General features: G+C 45.2%; 2 protein-coding genes and 1 long non-coding RNA gene across 3 annotated transcripts; 1 reads left to right on the forward strand and 2 right to left on the reverse strand.

Moving 5' to 3' along the window:
* Nucleotides 1-3,870: 3,870 nt before the first annotated feature.
* LOC103612877 (101 kDa malaria antigen-like) lies at nt 3,871-4,074 on the reverse strand (the record flags this gene model as incomplete). Its single annotated transcript, XM_017730173.1, has 2 exons — nt 3,871-3,948; nt 4,003-4,074. Coding segments are annotated over 2 exons (150 nt in total), but the record flags the coding sequence as incomplete, so codon positions are not given.
* A 3,122-nt stretch (nt 4,075-7,196) lies between these two features.
* On the forward strand, nt 7,197-21,902 carry RIPK4 (receptor interacting serine/threonine kinase 4). Its single transcript, XM_017730180.1, is given in 7 exon segments — nt 7,197-7,526; nt 15,130-15,278; nt 16,042-16,091; nt 17,122-17,280; nt 18,011-18,117; nt 18,635-18,865; nt 19,702-21,902. Coding segments are annotated over 7 exon segments (2,235 nt in total). The 5' UTR covers nt 7,197-7,211; the 3' UTR covers nt 20,926-21,902.
* On the reverse strand, nt 8,472-15,116 carry LOC108445650. The gene is made up of 2 exons (XR_001860597.1): nt 13,795-15,116; nt 8,472-9,235 (listed from the first exon to the last, which is right to left on the reverse strand). It is a non-coding gene; the product is annotated as an uncharacterized LOC108445650 (long non-coding RNA).
* Nucleotides 21,903-23,260: the final 1,358 nt, after the last annotated feature.

Raw genomic sequence — 23,260 nt, forward strand, 5'->3', positions numbered from 1 at the left:
AGCCGGGCCTTTAGCTCGCAGTGTAGAAGTCGCGATACATGTGGTGGCAGCGGGCTCGGGCTGGGGGGCGTTGGGGTGTGGGCGCTGGAGCCGCGGGTTCGGTGTCTTGAGGGAGCGGGTGCTGAAGGGAGACGTGTTGGGAAATGTGTCCGGCTCCAGTTCAGGCACAGCGCTTCTCCGTGTGTCCGGCTGCTCGGGGTGAGCCCTCACTGGGGGCTCCAGTGTGCAGCTGTGCTGGATTGCAGGAAAAGGTGGCCCACGGTGGGACTCCCCGGCTCCCCGGCCTGTGTCACTCGTGGTAGTCCTTGGTGAGGATGATGGGCTGTGCTGTGCTCACGCTGTCTGTGTGTGATCACAGAATCATAGACCGGTTTGGGTTGGAAAAGACCTTAAAGATCACCCCGTTCCAGCTCGCTGCGATGGGCAGGGACACCTTCCACTAGACCAGGTTGCTCCAAGCCCCGTCCAAGCTGGCCTTGAACACCCCCAGGGATGGGGGCTATCGAGGGCAGGTCTCCTTTCCTAGGAGAATAAGGCTGTCAGATGCATCTTTAGAAACATCCTTGTGTTGTAGGGACAGTAGTGGCTTCCAGCAGCTCAGCCTCTGTGCAGAGGGAGGTGAATATGCACAAGTCATGTTGATGGAGCTTTCCTAGCTCCACTTGATCTTTGGGATCTCTGCCAGCTCACAAGCCGATTCTGCAGCTCAGTTTTTGAGACGTGGATTGGCTCAGTCACAAAAGGTTTCCCGTTGTTTCCTTTCCTGCAGAAGGAGGGAGATAAGATTAAAACTGTTTGTAAACCCATCTTCTGCAGGATTTCTGGGGTAGTGCAGCATCTTTTCCATTATCTGAATTTCTGACTTTGCAGTAGGCACGGCTTATGGAGTATAGTAAATGAAATTAAATGTCCTTTGCGGAGGGAGAGTTTACTATATGCATTGGGTAACTGTGCTGCCTGTGAATAAAATGGAAAAGACCTTTAAGTTGCAGAGTGAGTTTTATTGTGCTAACCTGCAAGCCCTCCTACTACTAAAACCTCAAAGGAGATTTCAGGTTTGATGCTTATTGATCAAAATAGTACTGTAGCTGATTAATTTTGAAGTTAAGATTAAAACATGTCTTAAAAATAAACTAGAACATTTGTAATACTTTTCATTTGCAGTGTACATCTAAAAATTTACTCAGAAAGTTGATTTTTGCTCTGAGACAAAGGATGCTGTTGCCTATTTTAATATGAACAATTAATTTTGAGATTTGCTATCAAATCTCTATATTAATATATTCCATGTGCAGTAGAGAGCCAGCTGTCCCTCCGTGGCTATGAGGTGTGCAAATATTGGAAGACCATACAAACATGCAGGTCAGGAAGCAAAAAATGCCATCTGAATTGGAGAACCTTGAGGGCATGGGGCTCCTGCAGCTTCTCATTGATTTTAATAAACTGCTTCTTGAAATAGTAATTTATTTACTGCAGAATTTGTGCTTCAGATGCTTGAGGAGAGCATTGATAAGAAATTAGAGTATCCCTGGCCTTTGAAAGAGCTGCTCCTGCAAAATAAATCTACACTGAATTTTTTATTTTCTTTTTTATTTCTCCTTTAGTTCTTGGGCTGCTCTACCAACCCCGTTTCAGAAGTTGGTTGCTTTTCACCCAAAACTTTTCTAATAAACTTGTGCTATTCAAATGGTGGGGTGGGGGGCACAGACAGAATCAAACACTGCCTCTTTAGCTGGCAGGTTGCAACAAGCCTTTGTAATTAGGTTGTTAATCCAGGAGATTAACTGGACTAGCTGTTTCTTGGAACCCTGTGAAGAGTAAGAAGAATTGCCAGTGGTATCAGAAACATTAACTGAAAAGCACAGAGGCTTTTTCTGATGTATTTATTTGGTACCACATTAAAACCCTGTTTGTAATGGCTTGGTGGTGGTAATACTCTGTGTAGTCTCTCTTTCGGTGTTTCTGCAGACAGTGAGAGATTTGGAGTAATTCCCTCGGCAATTATCACATCATAGAGCCAAGTGGCCTCAAGCAGAAGAAAAACTGAATGTAGAGCCAGAAGTGTTTTCTATCTTTAAGCCCAAGCCCTCTCAGACGATCCAGCCAAATTCCATTCCTAACACCTTATTTGCTCCTGCTTTCCCGGCTCCTGAGATCTCGTTTCCCACATGGGATTCAGGATGCTCTCAAGACGGGAGATTCAATGTGAATCCAAACAAAAGAGTGTGTGACGGAAAGGTGCAGGAGCCTCTCCCCCAGGACGTGCAGTGGAGAGGGTGAAGTCTCTTCTCTTTACCCGTGTGGGCCAGAATGGAAGTGTGGTCTGGAGAAAAAGGGTGGCAAGCTGGGAGAGAGAGAATACTGTGTGGATTTCCTCTGCTGAACGTAAACGTGCAGATTGTAAGGATGTAACATTTCCTGGAGAGGGCTCTTTGCTGGAGGCGTTGGCCATGGGGGTGACTACAGGGTGTGGAGGTGGAAAAAAATTCCTGATTAGGGGGAAAAAAAATGAGCAAAGCCCTACATATGTCTCCCTCTGCACATCCTGGATTTGGGAATGGAGCAGGACTTAGACATTTAGGAGGTTTTAGGAATGCCTTGCTGTTAGTGGACATTTATTTAGGTGGTGAAGGTGAATGAACGTCTTTTCTGTGTAGGGAGAACCTAAGATTCACCTTGTGCTCCTTAAAAGAGATGGGGTGAGCCTGGCTGTCCGGGTTAGCCTGTAATCCTCTGGTACCAGAGCTGCACTGCAGAAATCTGTTAGCAGGGCTGACATCTGTTAACCTGAAAAAAGGGGTTTTCTTCCCTTCCCCCTGCCCCAGCATATTCTGCCCTGACCATACAGTGGTTTTTCTTGTCTTCTCATATTCACATTGTTCTCTGAGAGTCAGCAGTGTAGAAGTTGTTAAAAACGTACCCTGCAGAGCAGAGGCCACTGCATGCTCTTAAAACCTCTGTCATGATGCAGATGAAAAGAGTTTCTGAGGAAATTCAAGGGTGGTGTAATTTTGTGGACCTCCATCTGCACCACCAGCAGTTTGTGAAGAGGAAGCCTGAATTCCTGACTGGAGAGCAGGGCTGGATCTCCCCTGGGCTGGGAGAAGCCTGGCTGCTCTGTGTCTGGAGGTGGCTCACACAAATGGCCCCATTACAAATTTTGAGTTTCTCTGGAGCAACTTTAACTGCTCTCAGACTCCATTAGGGAAATGTGGTGGTAGTGGTGGGGGAATATAAAACTGCAAGGACTGCCTGGTGAGTCTAAGGTTGTAGTTTTACAGCAGTGTTATCTCTAGGGCATAAAGATTGGGTGCATGCTGTTCTTGTGGCAGGGTTTGTGGGACAAGGGTTGGGCCCTGGGGACGGGGGCAGTGGGCAAGGGCAAGGCCCTTGTCTCTGCAGGAGAATCCAAGGAATGCAGCCCTGTCTGTGCGGGGTCTGACTTGGAGTGGAAACAGACAGCTGTTGGGAGGTCTCCCATTCATGTAGTATTTCTGGTTGCTTGCAAACAGCTGATCTGTGCTGACTTCTCTGACAGAGAGATGCTCTTTGGCACTGGACCCAGTGCTGGAGCTCTTGATGTGTGGGCCCCTGTCTTCTGGTACTCTTACAGGAGAAAGTGTGTGCACCCTGTGATTTACATGACCCCAGCTGTCCTGTGTGTACACTCATTTTCTTTTTTCTTTTTTTCTTTTTTCTTTTTTTTCTTTTTTTCTTTTTTAAAATTTTTTTCTTTTTTCGTTTTTTTTCTTTTTTTCTTTTTTTTTCTTTTTTCTTTTTTCTTTTTTTTTCCTTTTTCTCTTTTTCCTTTTTCTCTTTTTCCTTTTTCTCTTTTTCCTTTTTCTCTTTTTCCTTTTTCTCTTTTTCCTTTTTCTCTTTTTCCTTTTTCTCTTTTTCCTTTTTCTCTTTTTCCTTTTTCTCTTTTTCCTTTTTCTCTTTTTCCTTTTTCTCTTTTTCCTTTTTCTCTTTTTCCTTTTTCTCTTTTTCCTTTTTCTCTTTTTCCTTTTTCTCTTTTTCCTTTTTCTCTTTTTCCTTTTTCTCTTTTTCCTTTTTCTCTTTTTCCTTTTTCTCTTTTTCCTTTTTCTCTTTTTCCTTTTTCTCTTTTTCCTTTTTCTCTTTTTCCTTTTTCTCTTTTTCCTTTTTCTCTTTTTCCTTTTTCTCTTTTTCCTTTTTCTCTTTTTCCTTTTTCTCTTTTTCCTTTTTCTCTTTTTCCTTTTTCTCTTTTTCCTTTTTCTCTTTTTTTCCTCTCTTTCTCTCTTTCTCTCTTTCTCTCTTTCTCTCTTTTTTCTTTTCTCTTTTCCCCCTCCTCCTTTTCCCCTCTTTTCATCTCCTTTCTCCCCCTTTTCCCCTTCCCCCCCCTTTTTTCCCCTCTTCTCCCTGCTCTTTCTCCCCCCTCTTCCCTCCCTTCTCCTCCCTCTTCTCCCTTCTTCTCTCTCCTTTCCCCCTTTTCCTTTTTCCTTTATTACCATAAAGTTAGGATATAGTACTGGAGGGAGAGGGGAGCGGAGCCGAGGTGCCTAGAGAAGATAATTCTGACCCTTTCAGTAAATAAGAAGCTATCATATCAGGGGCTAGACCTATGGCTCTCCACTGAGAAACCCCACCAGGACCTTTGCTTGGATAGTGCAGAATAATTCCTAAGCACCGGAGTAGCCGAGCAGCACAACGCAGCCCCCTCCCGTGCCATCCTTGATCTGTTCCATGCGAGCTGGAGGCTCCATCCCTGCAGCACCCTTCGCTGCAGCATCAGCACTCGCGTATCGAGGCGATGGGCGCACCGAGAACACCTCGGGCTGCGCCCAGCGCCGGTGGCATCTTGTGAGGGGAGAGGGAAGGGAGAGACCTTTGATCTTTGCCTGATGGAGGAGATCTTGCTTTAACGAGCTGTTTGTGTTAATACGATTAATGCAAGCGCGCTCCAGCACTTGGCTAATGACTGCTTTGGCTCTCTTGATTTCTTTTGTCTTCTCTCCTTTTCTGTTTTCAAAAGGTGGCAGGGGCCTTTTTGAAAGCTGTTTGAAAGCCGGCGAGCCTCCCTCGGCTGTACCAGGCCTCTGGCTGATTCAGTTTTGAATGCTCTGGGTATGGGAAAGTGCTCAGGGTGGTAATTGTTGCACGGGGGCTTTATTTAATCAGGCAAATTAGATAGAGGGCACTCGCCTGTTAGTCTGTTAATTCACTCAGTTCACTGGAGCTGGTCCAAGCAGAAAGGGAGCTTTTTTAAAAAAAAAATTACTTTATTGAAACGGAAAATTCTGTTTTTGTAGAAAACGCCCCATTTCTTGCAGCCAGTCTGTGTTTTTGGTGATGCTCTCTGAGGCTGTTGTTAGCCCTGGAACCCCATCCCGAGGAGTCAGTGGTTCTTGTTAGGCGCTGGCTGCTGCTGCGTTCTTGCTCTGCCTGGGAGGGCTCAGACGGGTGTTTTACATCCCCGACTCCAGCGCTCAGCCCGGTGAATTATGCTGGCTATGCGTGTGGCTCGGGGGCAAGGAGTTGGTTGTGTTATTCATGGGCGCTCCCTTCCAGCGTGCCAAGGAGCAAACTGGGTACTTGTCTGCAAAGGCAATTATTTCACAAGAAAGTTGCTGTAGGGAGCAACAGGAGCCAACATGGTTAATAGGAAAGATTTCCCTTATCTATTTTTTTTTCCTCTCTCAGCATGTCTGTCCCTCTTTAAAACCATCTTTCAGCTTGGTCTTGCCTCTGAAATAGGTTTGCTGCTGCTGGCTAGGCCCTGGTGGGAAATGTTACCTGCATCAGGTTATTGCAGGCTGCCACAGCAGGCAGCAGAGCACACTGCCAGCCTTGGGGAGTGTCCTACTGCCGAGTCTGAGGGCCAAGTGACAGCTCACAAAATCTGAGGGTCCCTCATAAGCTGCGTTTCAGCTTCTCCCAGGTCATCCAGGCAGTGGGGGACACGCAGGAAGAAAAGACTTAGTTGTGTGAAGGCTGGATTTGGTGTTTTCTCTTTTTAGAAGTGGACAGTGCTTCTAGCTGGCCTTGGATTTAAAATTTAAAAATCAAAACAGTTTGATGGAGCTGAGGTTCTGTCACGAGGCTCCCGCTGGGGTAACTGGCATCCCTTGTTAGTGGCACAGGGCACAGACTTGGTCCTGTTACTTCAGGTACTCTTGTCCATTAGATAGTGTGCACATCTTTGGGTACATTGCAGGAGCTGTTGTGTAATAAGAGAGGGTCTGCTCAGGAAATATTACCTGTCTGACCTCCCTGTGCCCTCTTTTGTGAATCTGTGACAGCAATAGTGATGTGTCAGTGCCCGTGGCCCAAAGCTGCTCTGGGCAGAGTCCATCATCACCAATAACGCAGTTTTTACAGATTGAAGGTTCTTTAAACCATCACGTGTGGCCCCTCTCAGTGGGCACAGCCAGCCCGGGGAGGGGACCCTTGTTTCCTCTATGCCACTTGAGTCCTTGTGGGCTGTTGCAGAAGCATGTGAGGGAGGTGCAGAAGAAAGGCACAGCAATTAAGGGTCTTGACCTGGGAGGCTGCAGCTCAGACTGAGTAACACTTAACCCTGTGCAGGGTCAGGCTGAAGTGACCTGTAAACCACCCGGGGTGCTCATTACAGCTGCCGGGACTGGGCCTGTTACATCGCTGACAATGGTGTGCTGGGAGTTTTTGGCACCTGCTGGGGGGGAGTTGTCAAGTCTGTGTTTTGGGGAGGCTTTTGTTGTGTCTTCCTGGCTACAGCAGGCAGTTTGCTTCCCTAAATGGTGGGTCCCTAGGATTCCTCTCCCAAGGTTTGGGTCTGTGTACGCTCAGGATGCACCAACAGGGTTGCTGAAGCGATGCTGTCCGGCCTCTCTTCTGATTAGCACAGCCTTATGACTCACAAAAAGTTAATGACTTCAGCCCAAGGAGCTACAGCAGTGGTAAACCTGGGCTCTAGGTGTATCATCCTCCTTCTGAACAGCACAGCTTAAACATCAAAGCAGGGACATAGATGGGCTTCGCACTCGGGGTGTTCGCACTGGGGGAGCGTAGGACTCCCCTGCGGTCCTGCAGCTGGGAGCTGCCTACCATTGGAAGCATAAAACCCAACGTTACTAAATGTGGAAATACACCTGGAATGCAGGCTGGCGAGGGGCAGCGTGGGTCAGTCAGGGGATGATGGTGAAATGTGGTGTTTGGTTTTATAAGAAATGTTCTGTGCGTGTTTGGCGTGAGGAGAAACAGCTGCTCCATCCCTCATGTCCCATTCTCTTCCACCCAGGGAGCGCATGGAGTTGCTGGAAGAAGCCAGGAAGATGGAAATGGCAAAGTTCCGCTACATCCTTCCTGTGTATGGCATCTGCAAAGAGCCGGTCGGCTTGGTCATGGAATACATGGAGACGGGGTCTCTGGAAAAGCTCCTGGCTTCCGAGCCTCTGCCCTGGGAACTGCGCTTCCGCATCATCCACGAGACAGCGGTGGGGATGAACTTCCTGCACTGCATGTCCCCTCCACTGCTCCACCTGGACCTCAAGCCTGCAAACATCCTGCTGGATGCCCACTACCACGTCAAGGTACGCATCGGACACTCTGTGCTAGGGACCCACCTTTGGACATTCCACCACGGCTCCTGCCAGATGCAAAAAGCCTGAGAGAAGCCAGCAGTATTCCTTTAGAATTAGAGGAATGCCCACTGACCCAACCCCTCTGATTCCCAAATTAAAATCCACCCAAATAGAGCCCTTAAATAAATCCACCTGGTTTATGCACCACTTTGGTACATAAATAGAGGTACGGTTAGGGAACTTGTGAGAACCCTCCTGAAATATTAAAAGGATGTAGTGAACTCTGGTTTTGAGACCTAATGGGTACTGCTACAAATTTTGTTGCAGTAGGGTCGTGAGGCAGGTGAGAACAGGGAGAGAAAAGAGGTGTGAACCTCTAAATCATCTTTGCCACTTCACAGTTCCCGTGGTTGCCTCTTTCTAGGTCTTTGCACCACTAAATGCAGAGATCTCATTTACAGCTGGAGTCTGGAGAAACCTTCCCAGAGGCAACTCATTTCCATTTGCTCGGGGCATGTGCACTGAGGAAGTATCTCTGTCCTGACTGTTCATGCATACCAGGTCACTGAAAGGAATTTTTTTGTGGCTGTAACAGCATGAAATTCTTTTCATTATCCATTTCCAGAGTAAGCTGGCAAACTTGTTAGCCTTCTCTGCTGGAGGTTCTGTTCTGAGAGCTGGACTTGCTTTCTCAACTTCCTTTTTAGAGAGGAAGGAGACTGAAATAAAGTTTTTTCCCTGTTTTTTTTTTAGTGTTCAATTATTTTTTTTTTTTTAGCAGTGCCATATCCATCTGCTCCCTGTTTTCCTGGCCCCCTTGCTGATAAAGTGGCTTTGGTCTTGCCTGCACCATTTTAAACATGAAGTTTTCATTAAACAAAGACAAATCTCCTGATGTCATGAGAGGGTTGGAGCCCTAAGAGGTGTGTGCCACTAATGAAATCACACCTGTGATGGTCTCAGATTTTTTACTAGGCCTCTTAGTGATTAATTTCTTAGAAGGATTTTCTTTCTGAGGTAGGAGGCATCTACAGGGGGTCATGCTATTATGACTGTAACATCAGGATTTGATGTCCGGCCTCTCTTCTGATTAGCACAGCCTTATGACTCACAAAAAGTTAATGACTTCAGCCCAAGGAGCTACAGCAGTGGTAAACCTGGGCTCTAGGTGTATCATCCTCCTTCTGAACAGCACAGCTTAAACATCAAAGCAGGGACATAGATGGGCTTCGCACTCATGAGGTAGGAGGTATCTACAGGGGGTCATGCTATTATGACTGTAACATCAGGATTTGAGCTGTTCAAAGTCTGTTCTCACACACTAGTGCTCAGAGGCCTTTGCTAAGTATTTATTTACTTAAAAGTTCAGGCTTGCTTGCATAACTTCTTAAATTCCTAATTCTTGACTCATCCATGAGCCAAGATAGGAAGGCTGTGTTTTTCTCACTGTTTCAGGAGGTTGAAGTGCCTGATGTTCTGCCTATATCTGGGTGGTGATGTAACACAAGGGGGCAAAGTGCAAAACGTACAAAAATAAATAAGTCTCTGGTGAGGTCATTGCTGACATCTCTGAACTGTAGGAAACACATGAAGGTCTTCAGATCCTTTCCATGGAGTTCAGGAAGGAATGGTCTAATCCAAACCTTTTCCAGCCAGCAGTCTTCTACATCCACAGGCATCTTGGAAACCCCTCCAGGAAGGAAAGCAGATGCAAGAACCTGTATGCAAAATAAGAGATGAACATATTCTGTGAGGTGCCTTCACTTTAAAAATGTGGCCCCAAACCTTCTTTTGGTGTGACGTGAAATTTATAATTAAATTTCAGACCCTGCAGCTTGATTTAATGTGCATTTTCTTGCTGGAAGGCTAATGGAGCTGCTGATTGAAGTGTTTTTAAATGTTGGCATTAATTTAGTAGGTGACCTGTCCCTAATAGAGTCCTAAGGTGAGTGGAGAGATGTTGCAGACTGTGAAAGAAGAGTTTGGAGGTAGGGAGGACTTTTATAAACTGTTTGCCCTTGAGCCAGGAAACAGTCTTCCAGTGGAGAGCATTAGAAATGCTGCTGTGCCATCCTGCAGTTAAATGCAAACACACCCTGCTCCTTTTATGAGCACCATGCTCACTGTAAAGCCCTCAGCGAGGCTGGTGACTAAGGCAGCGCTGCTGTACAGAACTTATCATCAAGTGGGTGCCTCCATATCATAAAGCCTGTGCATTACATAAGCGTGTGCTGAATTTTGTTCTTGGGAGGATAATTAGGAGGATGGGATTGGCCTGAACAGGGATATAGATAGACAGATATTAACTCTGTGAAAGGCATGTTGGGGGATTCTCTGGGGATTTGAAATATTTGTGTATAATACGTGCAGCGGAAGGTAAAGCTTTGCTGGTTTTTGGAAGATGGTTGCATCCATCCTCCCTTGTGAGTTGGTGGTGGGAGCTCCCTTCCCTTCCCTGCCATGTCCTGCTCCCTCTTGTTTGCCTTAAACGCTGTGCTTTCCTTGGCAGGATTATTCCATACCCAGGCAGGCTTTGCTAGCAGGGATCAGCCTGCTTTTTCTTCCTTCATGTCAACGTTTTACTTCTATTTGTACCAACAAGAGCCTCCCTTGCTCCTTTCTCCAGTGTTCCTTATGTTCAATCTTTCAATATTTACATGCTGTCCGACATGTATTTCTTTGCTCAACTGGACCACATCTTTTGAGCTCGTTCTTCAGCTCTCCTGCCCTCCACACACATTCTGGATGTGTCCCCTGAGCTACTGTGATGTGGCAATCGCTGGCACAGGGGAAGCAATGCCACATTCCAGCGCTGCCCTTGTGGGCCGTGACTCTGCTCCTTCCCTGCTGCGATGTGATCTCTCTCCAGGGCCCTTGGTAGGAGAATAAACACCCCACCACGTGCAGAAATCTCATGCCCAACTTGTTGCCAGCTTCCATGCCCTCCTATCTCTGTTGCTGCTTCACAGGTTTTCTGTCTTCCAATATCTCATGGTCAGGAGTGTTACTTTTCGCTCAGGTGTTTAAAATTAAACCAACTTGCCACTTAATACTTTTGGGCAGAAACATTATTTTTTTTAAGTTCTTGTTTCTCCCACTATCCAGCCTGAGTTTGTTGGGTTTTTTTGCAGCTCCTCATCTTGCCATATATATATTTGTACACATACACACACAGACACACATACATGTATGTGTGGGTTCATGCACACACAGAGACAAGCCTGACCAGTTATTTTTCATCTCCCAGATTTTGGTTTTAAACAACTTGAAGCAGAACGAGCTGCTCTCAGCTGTGCACTGCTTTAAGCTCACTGTAGTTGCTTTTCTCCCCTCCCCAGTCCTCCAGTTTAAACCAGTGTGAAGTTTGCTGCTGTGTTGTACTGTGCTGATGGTCTGGATAGATAGGTTGCCTCCATGGGCTTCACTTTTATTTGTTTCAGCTGCAAAATTTCTGAGCATGCAGTTAGAAGCAGCCTAGTCAGATGGGAAATTTGATGATCAGAAAGCTTCTTCATGTAGGTTGTTAACTGTAGGTCCCAGTAATACCCAGAGGCCAGGCTGGTAAAGAGCAGTTGTCTCTTTTTATTAGACTGCCTGGTGTAGGTAGCACAGCCACGTTTTTATCAGCGGCAATTGCTCTCTTGTTATTACAGATGAGGAACCTTTGTTTTGTGTATCCCTTCTGCCTGTTTGCCACCCTTCCTGATCAAGGTTTCCATGCAGGGCTGTTGATGCATGGCTCTTTAATCCCAACCAACAAAGCTGGTTTGCACCTTGATCAATTCTCTGATTGATCTAATTGTGGTGGCACAGGGGAGGGAACAAAACCATCCCTGTTACAGTAATGCAGATTCACGATGGATTAAAATGGATGTTTGGCTTTGGTTTGTGCTGCTTCTGAAAAGAGCGTCACAAATGTCCCACCTGAAACGGGTTTGGAGGAGTTAAAAGTTTCAGGGCAGGTTGGAAAAGGATGGAAATAGAGTCTGTTTCAGAAAGATTCTTGTTAGAAGCTAAGTGAAGTGCATTCATAATCACTGAAGTAAAGACATAGATTTGAAGTGCAGATTGTGTTGGTATTTGGAATTAATTTTTAGTCATAATTTTTAGTAGTCCAAATCTGTGACCTGTGCAAATTTCTTAAAAATTGCAGGCATTTCTTAAAGAACAAAAATGTAAAAGCCTTTTTCCCCTACCCCCAGAAAAAACAAACAAGGGAAACTTCCCCCACCGCCAGACACCCGAATACCCCATAGACAAATGTGGGGGCACTCAATATCCCAGTGCAGAGACTTTGTACAGAGACAAACACTGGATGTTCCAGCAGTGATTAAAAATTAATCCAGTGGATTTGATGCAGAAAACCTTTTGGTGAACTCCGTCCCTGAGTCCACTGCAGTGCATTCTTCAGTTTTGCTTGCAGAAAAATGACATAAAGCATCAGGAGCTTAGTGCAGAGTTCAGGAGTCATCAGTAAAAAAAAAGCACTATCCAAGCACTCATTTTGTTCCTGCAGTGCTTGGGAATAGCTGACTGTAGTAACTGAGTTATGTGAGTGTATTTTCTGGTTTTCAAAGAGAAAAAATCACAAAAAAATTCTCAAAGCATCTAAAACTTTGCGAGTGGAGTGGAAACTTTGCGGACTGGAGTGGAAAAATCCACAAAAGGCAGGAGCAGAGAAAGGCTTGCACGCATGAGTTAAAAACAAACTAAACTAAAACTAAATAAATAAATACAAATCTTCAGATCTTGGGATCCTTCAGTAAAGTGAGCGTTGCTGGAAGCGGGCAGGAAAACACGCGCAGCTCCCGTCCCTGCTCGGCGCTCACGTGTTTGTTCTCGTGCAGCCCTTGAGCGAGCGGAGCTGCCTGAACATGAACCATCCCACTGTCTGCGTGGGCTTTGGCCAAGGCTGCTTTCTCTTCTTCCTACCTCCCCACCACGGGTTTTGAATGGAGCAGTCTGTCGCCTCCGTGTCTCCCCTGCTCATACCACGGGCGCTTTTGAAGCGCCGTGGGACCCACCTGGAATAACTGATGTGAGGAGCGAGATTACGGATTCCCTCGGATGGTGGGGAAGGGCAGAGCCCGGGGTGGGCTGCAAGGACCAGCAAGGATGTGGAGGAAGGAGTGGGGAAGGGGTGCTCTGCTTCCACTGCCTTCCCCAGCAAGGGTGTTGCAGAATGAGGTGCCTGGCAAGCAATTTAAAGGCAAAACAGGCAAGTGAAATGGCTGTATCTTCCACCCACTGCGCAGTTCCCACTGGTGTTTAAAGAACTTGCATGACTAAATACACCGTGCAGTGTGGAAAATTCACCCTAGAGGAGCTAGTAAAAGCCAGAAAAGCTGTCTGCAGAATCTCACTATTTTGTTGCAGCCTGCAAGATAACAATTCCTCAATTTCCAGTGCTTTCTACTGCAGAATTTGATATGATCGAAGCCCTGCTCTACAGGTGATTTTTTTATTAATTGGCATAACACCCAATCCTTCATACTAGGTTGGGACAGTTCCACAAGGTGAAGCTCCTGCTAGGCCAGGGAGGGTGTATGCTGTGTACTTCAGCTGTTTCTTAGTTTGTAGGGTGACTTTTTCTGTGTAGAGCTCTCAGCTCTGCCTTGGCCCCCAGCCTTAGATTCACACACCGTAGCTGGTGGCTCCGAACACAGGAGTGTCACCCTGCTGTCTGCATTTCATCTTTATTTCTTAACACACGCAGTAGGAAACACGGCATTGTTTAGACAAAGAGGGAGGTGTGTGGCTTTAATTATGCCTGGGTTTCTTGAGGTGTATACAAGCCTGTGCTTCACATTAATCAAAGGAGAGCAGTGCTTCACCGGATCCGTTCAGACTTGCAGGGTTCGGTTCATTTATTTATATATTATCATATATAACCTGACACCACAGCCTGGTGTGATGCTGGGGTTGTGCTTTTGTTCTCCTGTGGAGCACCAAGCACCCCAGACTCATGCAGCATTTCCTGGGGTGGTCAGTTTGGCTCTTCCCATGGTGACCTGGCTTGTGGGTGTGGGTTTCTTGATTACTTGCTGCTTTCTGGGCTCCAGTGCTTGGCTTGCTGAGGAGTCCAGCAGTCCCTCTCTGAGAGTGTAGCTCTACAGGGATGAGAAACTATTCCTCCAGATGACTTTGCTTTTTTCCCTTTCCCCCCCCCGCCTTTTTTTTTTGTTTTTTTTTTTGTTTTTTTGGTTTTTTTGTTCTCAAGTCATTCCCACGCTACCCTACAGATTAAAGATACAGATGCACAACAAGTCAGACATACCTGTGTTCTAGAATGCAGGACTTCTCCAGCTTCTCAGAATGCCACTGCTGAGCTCTTTGTCCATGGGAGAAGTTCTTGCTGAAGCTGTGTGGGTTGCTTTGTTTGTTTTATGGCAAAGGGAGATTCCTTGCATGGCTGCATAACCTGCCTGTTCTCCAGGAGGCTGAAGCTGGCAGCAGTTTTCTCCCTTTCCAGTAATGGACACATGTTGCAACTAGTTTTGTGGTATCTTTAGAGAGAAACTTCTCAAAGTGTAAAGTCGGAGCCTAGTTAAAAAAAAAAAAAAAAAGAAAAGCTTTTTTTAATTATGCGTGTTGTTTTGAGGGAAAACTTTCTCAAAGGAGAAGCTGTGAAGATCAAAAGGGGGAATGAGTCATTGAAAAACCTGAGTATTTATTAGATAAAAGGAATGTATAAGTTAGGGGGAGGGGGTATCTTATCTAACATGTAGACTAAAATCAGTGAGCTCAGTGGTCCAAAAAGACTTGACTTTTCTTGAAATTTCCACTTGGCATAATAGACCTTTTTGTCCAGTGGGAAATAAGTAAGACAAAGGAAATTCCTGGCCTATCTGTTTGTTCGATGATTGGTATGCCTTTGAGAGCAAATGAATGCATATTTGCTTGACACTTCATATTAAAGTGGAGGTGTGTCCTTTTTATAAACTTGCTGTCACTTGTGCTCATTTCAGCTGTGCTCACTGCGTCACTGCACCAACTTGCTGTATCTCCTGGCTGCCAAAAAGAGTTCCCTGTGTTGGTTTTTGGTGTGTGTGTATGTGTGTGTGTGTTTCCATTTGGGTTTTTGTAGCACTTGGTGGCTCTGCTGTTGGGCTTGGTCCTTGTTGGCAAGGTCAGTTCAACAGTGATACCTGAAAGAGTGATTCTCCAGAGTTCATTGGAGAGCCAGGACATTTAAACACATCGTACAACATGAGGTTACATAGGGAAAGGGGGTGGCAGGGCCAATAATTGCATTAAAGTAGTTTGCAGTAACTAAATTCAACTGGTTTAAATTACAATAAATTGTCTTGACTGTTTGTTGTGTTTGCTATGTAATGGGCTGGCATGCTGCTGCTTGCAAAAACTGCTTGCCTTTATTTTTTTTTTCTTCTTCTTCTTTTAGCTTAACCATAAAGAAAAGCCTACCAGGGCATTATGCTTCCAGAGATGTTTTATTGGCTTAATATTCCTGAACAGCACTTCACTGTATGTGTTGGGTTGCGTCTGTTGTTCTTTGCAGAAAGTATTTTGTGAACACCTTGAAAGTCTAATGGTACCATGCACTTTTCTCACCCTCTTCCTCCTCCTTTTTTTTTTTTTTTTTTTCCTGTAGATTTCTGACTTTGGGCTTGCAAAGTGCAATGGTTTGTCCCATTCCCATGACATCAGCATGGATGGCTTGTGTGGCACTATTGCCTACCTTCCTCCAGAGCGCATCAAGGAGAAAAACAGGTGTTTTGACACCAAACATGATGTGTACAGGTCAGTGAACTGTGAAAACACCTGAATACTCTTTTAGTAACCCTGTAAAATGAGTCCTTTCTTACTTTTTTTAAGCATGAAACCCCTAAATCTGGTTTGAGCCTCATCTTGCAATGTGTCACTTTAGCTTTTGTTTTTGCAAAGTCTTTGCAGGGTAGAGGCATTTAGAAAAACTGCAGGTGATCCTGGGTCTTGAAATTACTTGTTAGCAACTGGCAATGGGAGGCACTCTGCCCACCTTTAATTTCCCTTCTAAAGGTACATCCTGACCTACTTTTTGAGTCTGTGACAAAATTCTGAGTTATCTTCATTGGATTTCATCACTAGGTCTTTGGCTCTTCTTTCATGGCAAAATTATTAGGAAAAGGAAATTACAGTTGTAGATTAAAGAGATATCTCTTATTCTAAATTAGTGGATTCCTTTAAAGTTATCTTGCAGGGTAGAAGCATTAAATTAAATCCACTGTAATGCTTTCTCTGATTTTGTCAGTGCTGATGTGGAGTGGTTGGTAAATGCTACCAAGAACTTGGCAGCCTCCAGCAAGTCCCTGTGTTTGCTGCCTCAGGTACCTCCCTGCCAAAGCTAGACTTTGAAATCATGGTTCTTGGTTGCATCTTTCTCTGTGTGTGTGTGCTCATCAGCTGAATTTAGATGCAAAAGTGGAGGGACAAGGAAAACAAATTACACTTCTGTGAATTTTTTAGTTTTATTTAAAAAAACTCCTGGAAGTAAAGTTTTTGCCTTTTTTTTTTTTTTTTGTAGCTTTTCCATTGTGGTTTGGGGAGTTCTTACGCAGAAGAAGCCTTTTGCAGGTAAGTTGTGTGTTATCTTGGATTTTTTTCCTTTTTCCCATTGATAAGCACGCTTCCTGCCCCACCAGCCCCAGATTTTGTGCATGACCTCCAAATTCTGACAATCTTATGTGGTAAGCACTTTTAAACTCTCAAATTCTGATCACAAGCTTAATTCTTCCTTTGTCTTACATCATGAAGTCAGAACCTGTATTGCTTCAGGAGCCCTTGTCTGCACATTTTTGCTTCTACTGGAGCTTGCTGCACAGCTCCAGATCAGTGTGTGGCCTGCACAGACTTCTGATGTGTTGGCAAAGCCTGCTTGGCAGGCAACTCTGCTGTTGTTCAGAAACAGCTTCTCTGTAGAGAGGTTCTGTAGTTTATTTGTAGATTGTGGGTACAGATTTGTTCCTTTAAAACAAAAAAAGCTGTCTGTGAGAATAAGCCCTGTTCCACCCTGCAGTAAATGCACCGCTCAACAGGCAGCTATTTATTCTTTATGACTTTCCTGTGTCTGTGACTGGCCTATGTATAGCAAACATGTCCCAACAAGTTCCAGTCTACTATTATTTTTTCTCCCAGTGAGAGATTCCGTTCAGCCCAGTGGTTGATTTACAGTCAGGAGCTGCATTACTGCACCTCTTGATTTGTGTTCTTCCTTCACCTCTATGAATAGTTCAGGTACCTGGTCTAAATAAAACTTAAGGTTCTGTTTTCTTACAGCAGATAGGGAAATCCAAAGAGAGGTAGCAAAGAATTGTTTGAGGTGGTTTTTTTTTCCTTTTGTTCTTTATCTTTAATGGGTGGGAAAAGAACACAGGCACTCGCTGAAAATTGTTTTTAAGTGATATATGAGAAGCAGGTGTTACTGCATTGAAAAATACCTCCTTGGAGGGGACAACCAAAAATTGTTTTCCCCTATTGATAAGAAATCTAGAAAAGAGGGTGTGAAAACAAATTTTCAGCCTAATGCCACTCTTAATGCTCTTAGAAAAAAGAGAAGTGATTCCTTTTGCTGGGACATCTAAATTTGTGTGCTTTTGCTTCACAGAGGAAAACAACATTTTACATATTATGGTAAAAGTAGTTAAAGGCCACCGCCCAGAGCTACCTGCTGTTTCCAAATCCAGACCTCATTCATGTAATAACTTGATCAAACTGATGCAAAAATGTTGGCAAGATGATCCTGGTGAACGGCCAACATTTCAAGGTAAGATTTCCTTGTAACTTGGCTGCCCATTTATTCTTCTATGAGTCATGTTATTGCTCAGGACTCTGCTAATCCTTGGGGTAAATGCTGAGAAGCTCTGTGACAGAATAAATAGAGCATATTGTGTGGTGGAGACAATGATACAGGCCACTTACTCATTTGTGGAGGAAGGGATTATCTGAGGACATGTCTGACCATGGTGGTGTTATGTAAACACGCCAAGAATAAACCTTGTACTGAACCAGTCGGTCCATTTAGCCAGAAATTATGTTTATTTCTGATTGTGTGTGTTGGGGTATAGGCCAAGCTGGAGTTGGTGTGGTTTGCAGTGTACCAAAGCGTTGAAGGACCTGGCTCTCTAAATTTTTACTGTTGTACGTTGAGAAACGGAATTGTTCTCTTGTAAGGAAACAGTTTGTACAGTCACTTCTCTGCCAGCTAAAGGCTTGAACTTGCCCAAAGCACCTGCTGTGAATTCAGTGTGGCCCCTGTGTAACACCAGTCTGGTGTGACTGAAAATGAATTGTTTGGGCAGCCCTGGGTACCCTTGGCTTGGCTGCACACTGGTGCCCACTGATGAGGTGCTAGATGGAATGGTAAGGATTGGCACCTTTCTCCCACAGTATCTCAGAGCTTTTTTAAGTTCTGTTGATAGAGACAGGCAACAGGGCATCTCAGAAAGTCTCCTAAAAAAACCGAGCGCTAAAACCACCTCTTGTTTTCTCCAAAGAAATCACTTCAGAAACAGAGGCCCTTTGTGAAAAGCCAGAAGATGAAACAAAAGAGATGATAACTCAGGACCTGGACACCAAGAATGCCCCAGAACAGCAGCCTGAGGTATTTTCTCTTCCACTTCTTGTTCGAACTTGCTGGGTTTTGGGAGGAATAGGCTGCTCTATGACCTGGAAGGTCCTAAGCAACCTTCTCTTTGCTGCTTTTGAGCACGATCTTGCCTGGTAGAAGTGACTCTTGGTAAAGGACTGGAATGCACAAATGACAGCAGGTGCATGGACCAGCTCAGGAAAACCTCAGGGCAGAACCAATTCCAAGTGCGTCTTATTCGGTGGAGGGAGAGCAGGACAGTTAGGAGATAAAGGCTGGAACTGTGTGAGTGTGACTGATCTTAAAAACCACTGGAGACAGAAGAGCCACGTGGCTTTAGTGGCTCTGTGAGTACTGATGAAAGCTGCCCTCCTTCTTCTGAAAAATCTGTGACCTTTTTCATAGGTTTCATTTGATACAAACAATGTTTAAAGGCTACCTGCAGACTGACAAATTTATGTTTCTTCTGTAGGGTCTCGTGCTCAGTTTTGTTTGCTGACCTTTCTAAAATGCTTGTGTGCTTCTCTTGAAGGGGATTTGTGCACTGTCCCAGAAGAAACAGCAGCCTGCTCTACCATCAGTTAAGGATTACAGTCTCTCCGAGTTGTTGTCCCAGTTGGATTCAGGGATTTCACAGACTATGGAAGGCCCTGAGGATCTCAGCCGCAGCTCTTCTGAGTCCAAACTTGCCTCCAGTGACAAGCGCCTTTCAGGAGTTTCATCTGTAGATTCAGCTTTCTAAAAAATGGTCAGGTTTTCCTTTGTAGTTGTTTGGACTGGGGCATGGGAGTCAATGGTTTGGAGAGTAGAATAACATTCTGGAAATTACTGTTAGCCTTGCTTTCTCTTGCTGTCAGCACTACAAATTTGTTTACTGGAGGTAGTTATTTAAAAGGAAAAAATAAAAATTAAAAAAATTTTGTGGTTCCCAAATATGATCTAATGAGAAATAGTAAATCCCATTTACTTTTGTAAAGGAATAAACTCCCATTAAAGCAATTACAGAATCAGTCATGTAGAGGTTGGTTGGAAGGGAGGTGACTAGTTACTAGTCCAGCATCCCACTTGACATGGCATTAAAGCCACTGCCCAGTCAGGTCAGCTGAGTTTGTGGCTTTTTCAGTTATACTAAGCCTAAACCTGAGCACCTTAGCTTTTGAGAGGACTCAAGCCACCCTCTCAGCAGCCCCAATGACCACTGTAATAAAGAGCCCCTCACTTTCCAGGCCAGTGCTGCAAACCCCAGACATTTGTTTTCCAGTTAGGTAAAAAATGGTTAGTGCAGGGAGATGAACCACAACATCCTTCAGTCTTCATGCCATAAGAGACAGAGTTAATGGGGTCCCAGATCTGACCTGAAAATGTTCTGGGACTCCTGTGGGGTGGGGGGGATGGATTGCTCTGCAGGCAGCTCATTGCCTAAGACACGGACAGGTAAGGTGTGACGAGTATCAGAATTGTGATGCTGTCTTTCCCATAGAATCTTAGAACGGTTTGGGTTGGAATGGACCTTTAATGAGCAGAGATACCTTCAACTAGATGAAGCTAAATGTTTCCAGGGATGGGGCATCCACCACCTCTCTGGGTAACCTGTTCCAGTGTTTCACCACCCTCAAAAATCTTTTTCTTCCTTCTATCCATTTAGATATTGGTACTACAGACATACAGAAGAGGAAGCTAACGGAGGCAATTTTATCTGGAGATACCAGCAAGCTGATGAAGATCCTCCAGCCTCAAGATGTTGACATTGTTTTAGATGGGAACTCCAGTCTTCTGCACTTGGCTGTTGAAGCAGGTCAAGAAGAATGTGTCAAGTGGCTCCTGCTGTACAATGCTAACCCTAACCTCACCAACAAGAAAGGGTCCACTCCTCTTCACATAGCCATTGAGAAGAAATTTAAAAGCATTGTGGAGCTGATTATGGCCAGGAAAATCAACGTCAACGCCAAAGATGAGGACCAGTGGACTGCTCTTCACTTTGCTGCCCAAAATGGGGATGATTTCAGCACCAAAATGCTGCTTGATAAGAATGCGTCCTTGAACGAGGTGGATTTTGAGGGCAGATCCCCCATCCACATAGCCTGCCAGTACGGCCAGGAGAACATCGTGCGGATCCTGCTGAGAAGAGGCGTCAACGTGAACATCAAGGGAAAGGACGACTGGGTGCCCCTTCACTACGCTGCCTGGCAAGGCCACCTCCCCATCGTGAAGCTGCTGGCCAAGCAGCGCGGCGCCGACGTCAACGTGCAGACCGTGGACGGAAGGACCTCGCTCCACCTGGCCGCCCAGCGGGGTCACTACCGCGTCGCCCGCCTCCTCATCGACCTGGAGTCGGACGTCAACGTCCGGAACGGGCTCCTGCAGACTGCTCTCCACATAGCTGCTGAAACTGGCCACACCAGCACCTCCAGGCTGCTCCTCAAGCACGGGGCAGACATCGAGGCTGCCACGGCAGAAGGATACACGGCCCTGCACTTGGCATCTCGCAGCGGCCACTTAGCCACAACAAAGCTGCTGATGGATGAAAGGGCCAGTGTTCTAGCCAAAGGCCCTTTAAGTAGGACAGCATTACACCTTGCGGCAGAAAACGGGCACTCTGAAGTAGTAGAAGAACTTGTCAGTGCAGAAAATATCAATATTTCTGACAGTGAGGGGTTCACAGCTCTCCACCTGGCTGCGCGCGGGGGGTACGCGAAAACAGTGGAGGTTCTCCTGAAGCACGGGGCTCACACTGACATGCCGAGAGCCAGATGTCAGACCCTGCTCCTGCCTGCTCAGCAGAGCAGGAATAGCTCACTTACCGCGTTGTTAAGTGACACTTAATCAGAAGGTGCCGAGTGGTCCCTTTTTACCTGGTGTGAGGAGGCTGCTGGAGCTCGGCTCTTCAGGGCCTTCTCCAGTTGTGCAGGGGTGCACTGACCAGTGGTGGCAGCTGCTGGACTGAGGTGTTTGAGTGTGACTGAGGCCAGGTGCAAGGCCAAGAGCTGGAGTCTGCCATGCCGTGGTCTGTGTCATTCATTCTATGCCTGCCAGCCCTGCATGGATCCAGACATTCCCCTCCCAAGGACGTTGTGAGAGAAGGATGCAATTTCTGCATTCCCCCTGCTTTTTTTTTTTTTTAATGTGCCAAACTAATTTAAGAACTAACATTATGCTTTTTTTTATTTTCCTCAAAACAAAAAGAAAAAAAAAAAGATGGCATAGATTCGTGGTTCATTGCAGTGATTGATATTTTGGGCTGAAAGCCTCCAGTGTATAGAGTACAACACCAATCTGCTTGAAATAAATGCAGGAGTTGAGGAAAGGGCTGTTTAAGGTACAGTTAATCAGGCTTCTGCTACATTTTTAATAGAGACATTGATTACAGATTTCCATGTACTCAAAGTTTATGAGGCAGACTTAATAACAAGGCAGGATTCCAAAAATAATAAGCAGAAGTAAAAGCCTAACACTGCTGTCTTCATGTACAGTACTACCTTGTATGTATCCTGAGATCAGTAAACTGGACTAGGTACTTAGTGGTTTGTCTTAAATGAACAAGTCAAAAGCTGAAATTCATACTGAACTGGAACTGGATGGTCTGTTCTAACACCGTTGTACCAATTTGCAGAACACTGTTTGGAGGGGCTGATGACTAGAACTGATATACTGTGTATATAGGATTTCTACCTGTTGTATGCTTTTTTTTCTACTGAAGAAAATAGATTGCTTAGAGTGGGTATGTTTTAATACACCTTTTAATTTCACTCCTTTCGAAGTACAAATGTGGCCTGTTATTAATAAAAGATCATGTTCCACAACTTGTCTGTATTTTGGAGTCGATAAAGCAACTAAAAACCCATTGACCAGCAGCAGCAGAACACAACTGTTAGTGGTCATACAGTGGCCTGGGTTAGAAGGGACCTTAAAGACCCCCTGACCTGGGCAGGGATACCTTCCACTCGATCAAGTTGCTCAGAGCTCCATCCAACCTTGCCTTGAATGATGTTGAAGCCCAAATTGTTGACATGTAAAGCTGCCCTCATTTTTGCATTCCCTGCAGCTTTACAGAAAGTAAGGAGCTTGAAGGAACGGGGGGTGTTTGTTATTTACGGAATAAGAATGTAGAATAAAGCCTCACATAACCTGACCTTTGTGCCTGTAACACAACGATGTACAACTGAGATGGTTTCCTCTTCTGCTGTAGCTGTTCCTGGAGAATGAAATAGTGTTAAAAAGTAGATGGTGAAGCCACACTCATGCCACTACATGGTGGCTACAAATAATACCTCTCTTAGAGCATGGCAATCCCAGTAAGCTCCTAAAGGTGCTGACAGTGAAACTTCTTCAGCAAAAAAAAAAAAACCCTGTCATTTTCCTACTGCTTTCTTCCACGTCTTTGGAGACCAATAAGGTGGCCATGTTTCATTAAGCTGTGCTTAATCAGTGTCTCAGTATAGCAAATTCAACCACAGACCACTTGGTCTCTCAAGCTTAAACATTTGGCTTAGCCTAGCACACATCATTCCCTTCCATTTCAGAGTCTCCTGAACAGTGAGATTAAGGACACTTAAATTCCAGTACTTGCCCGAACTGCAAAAGAGCTGCAAGACCAGGTAACAGCAGTCTTGCACCTCCTAATAAAGGTGGTTCACACCAGCAAGGGAAGGGGAAAGTACACTTATAAAATGCTTTTAAAACAGCTCAAACACTGCTTCGCCAGTACATTCCTTCAGTGCCTAATAATAATAGTACATTAGCTTCTAATTAAACATGAGGCCACACTCATGAGTCTCTATTTCCATGCTGTCTTTCACAATAGCAGGCACCAGCTATGCATTACAAAGAAGGCAACACAGCTGGCACTAGACAAAAAAACCCCAAAGGATTGCAATGACATGCTGCCAGTATTGGAGTGAGTATTTTTCTCTGTGAACCAGCCTTCCTTGGGGGCAGGAGAGGTGAGTGGGGGTGCTAAACTGGCACTAATGCAGCAATTAGGAATTGGTGTTTTGTGAAGGTCTCCGACTTTTCTAGTCATATGTGCACTTGTCTGACTTAGCTGAAGTCTCTGGCTGTTGACCTAAGGCTTTCAGGCATTTCTTTGTCTCTTTCCGATCTAAGGTGTGTTCTTTAAAAAAAACCCTGTAGGCTTGGGAGGTGGGTTTGAGGTGGTGTG

The sequence above is a fragment of the Corvus brachyrhynchos genome, unplaced genomic scaffold (assembly GCF_000691975.1).
Source record: "Corvus brachyrhynchos isolate BGI_N302 unplaced genomic scaffold, ASM69197v1 scaffold413, whole genome shotgun sequence".
Lineage (NCBI taxonomy): Eukaryota > Metazoa > Chordata > Aves > Passeriformes > Corvidae > Corvus > Corvus brachyrhynchos.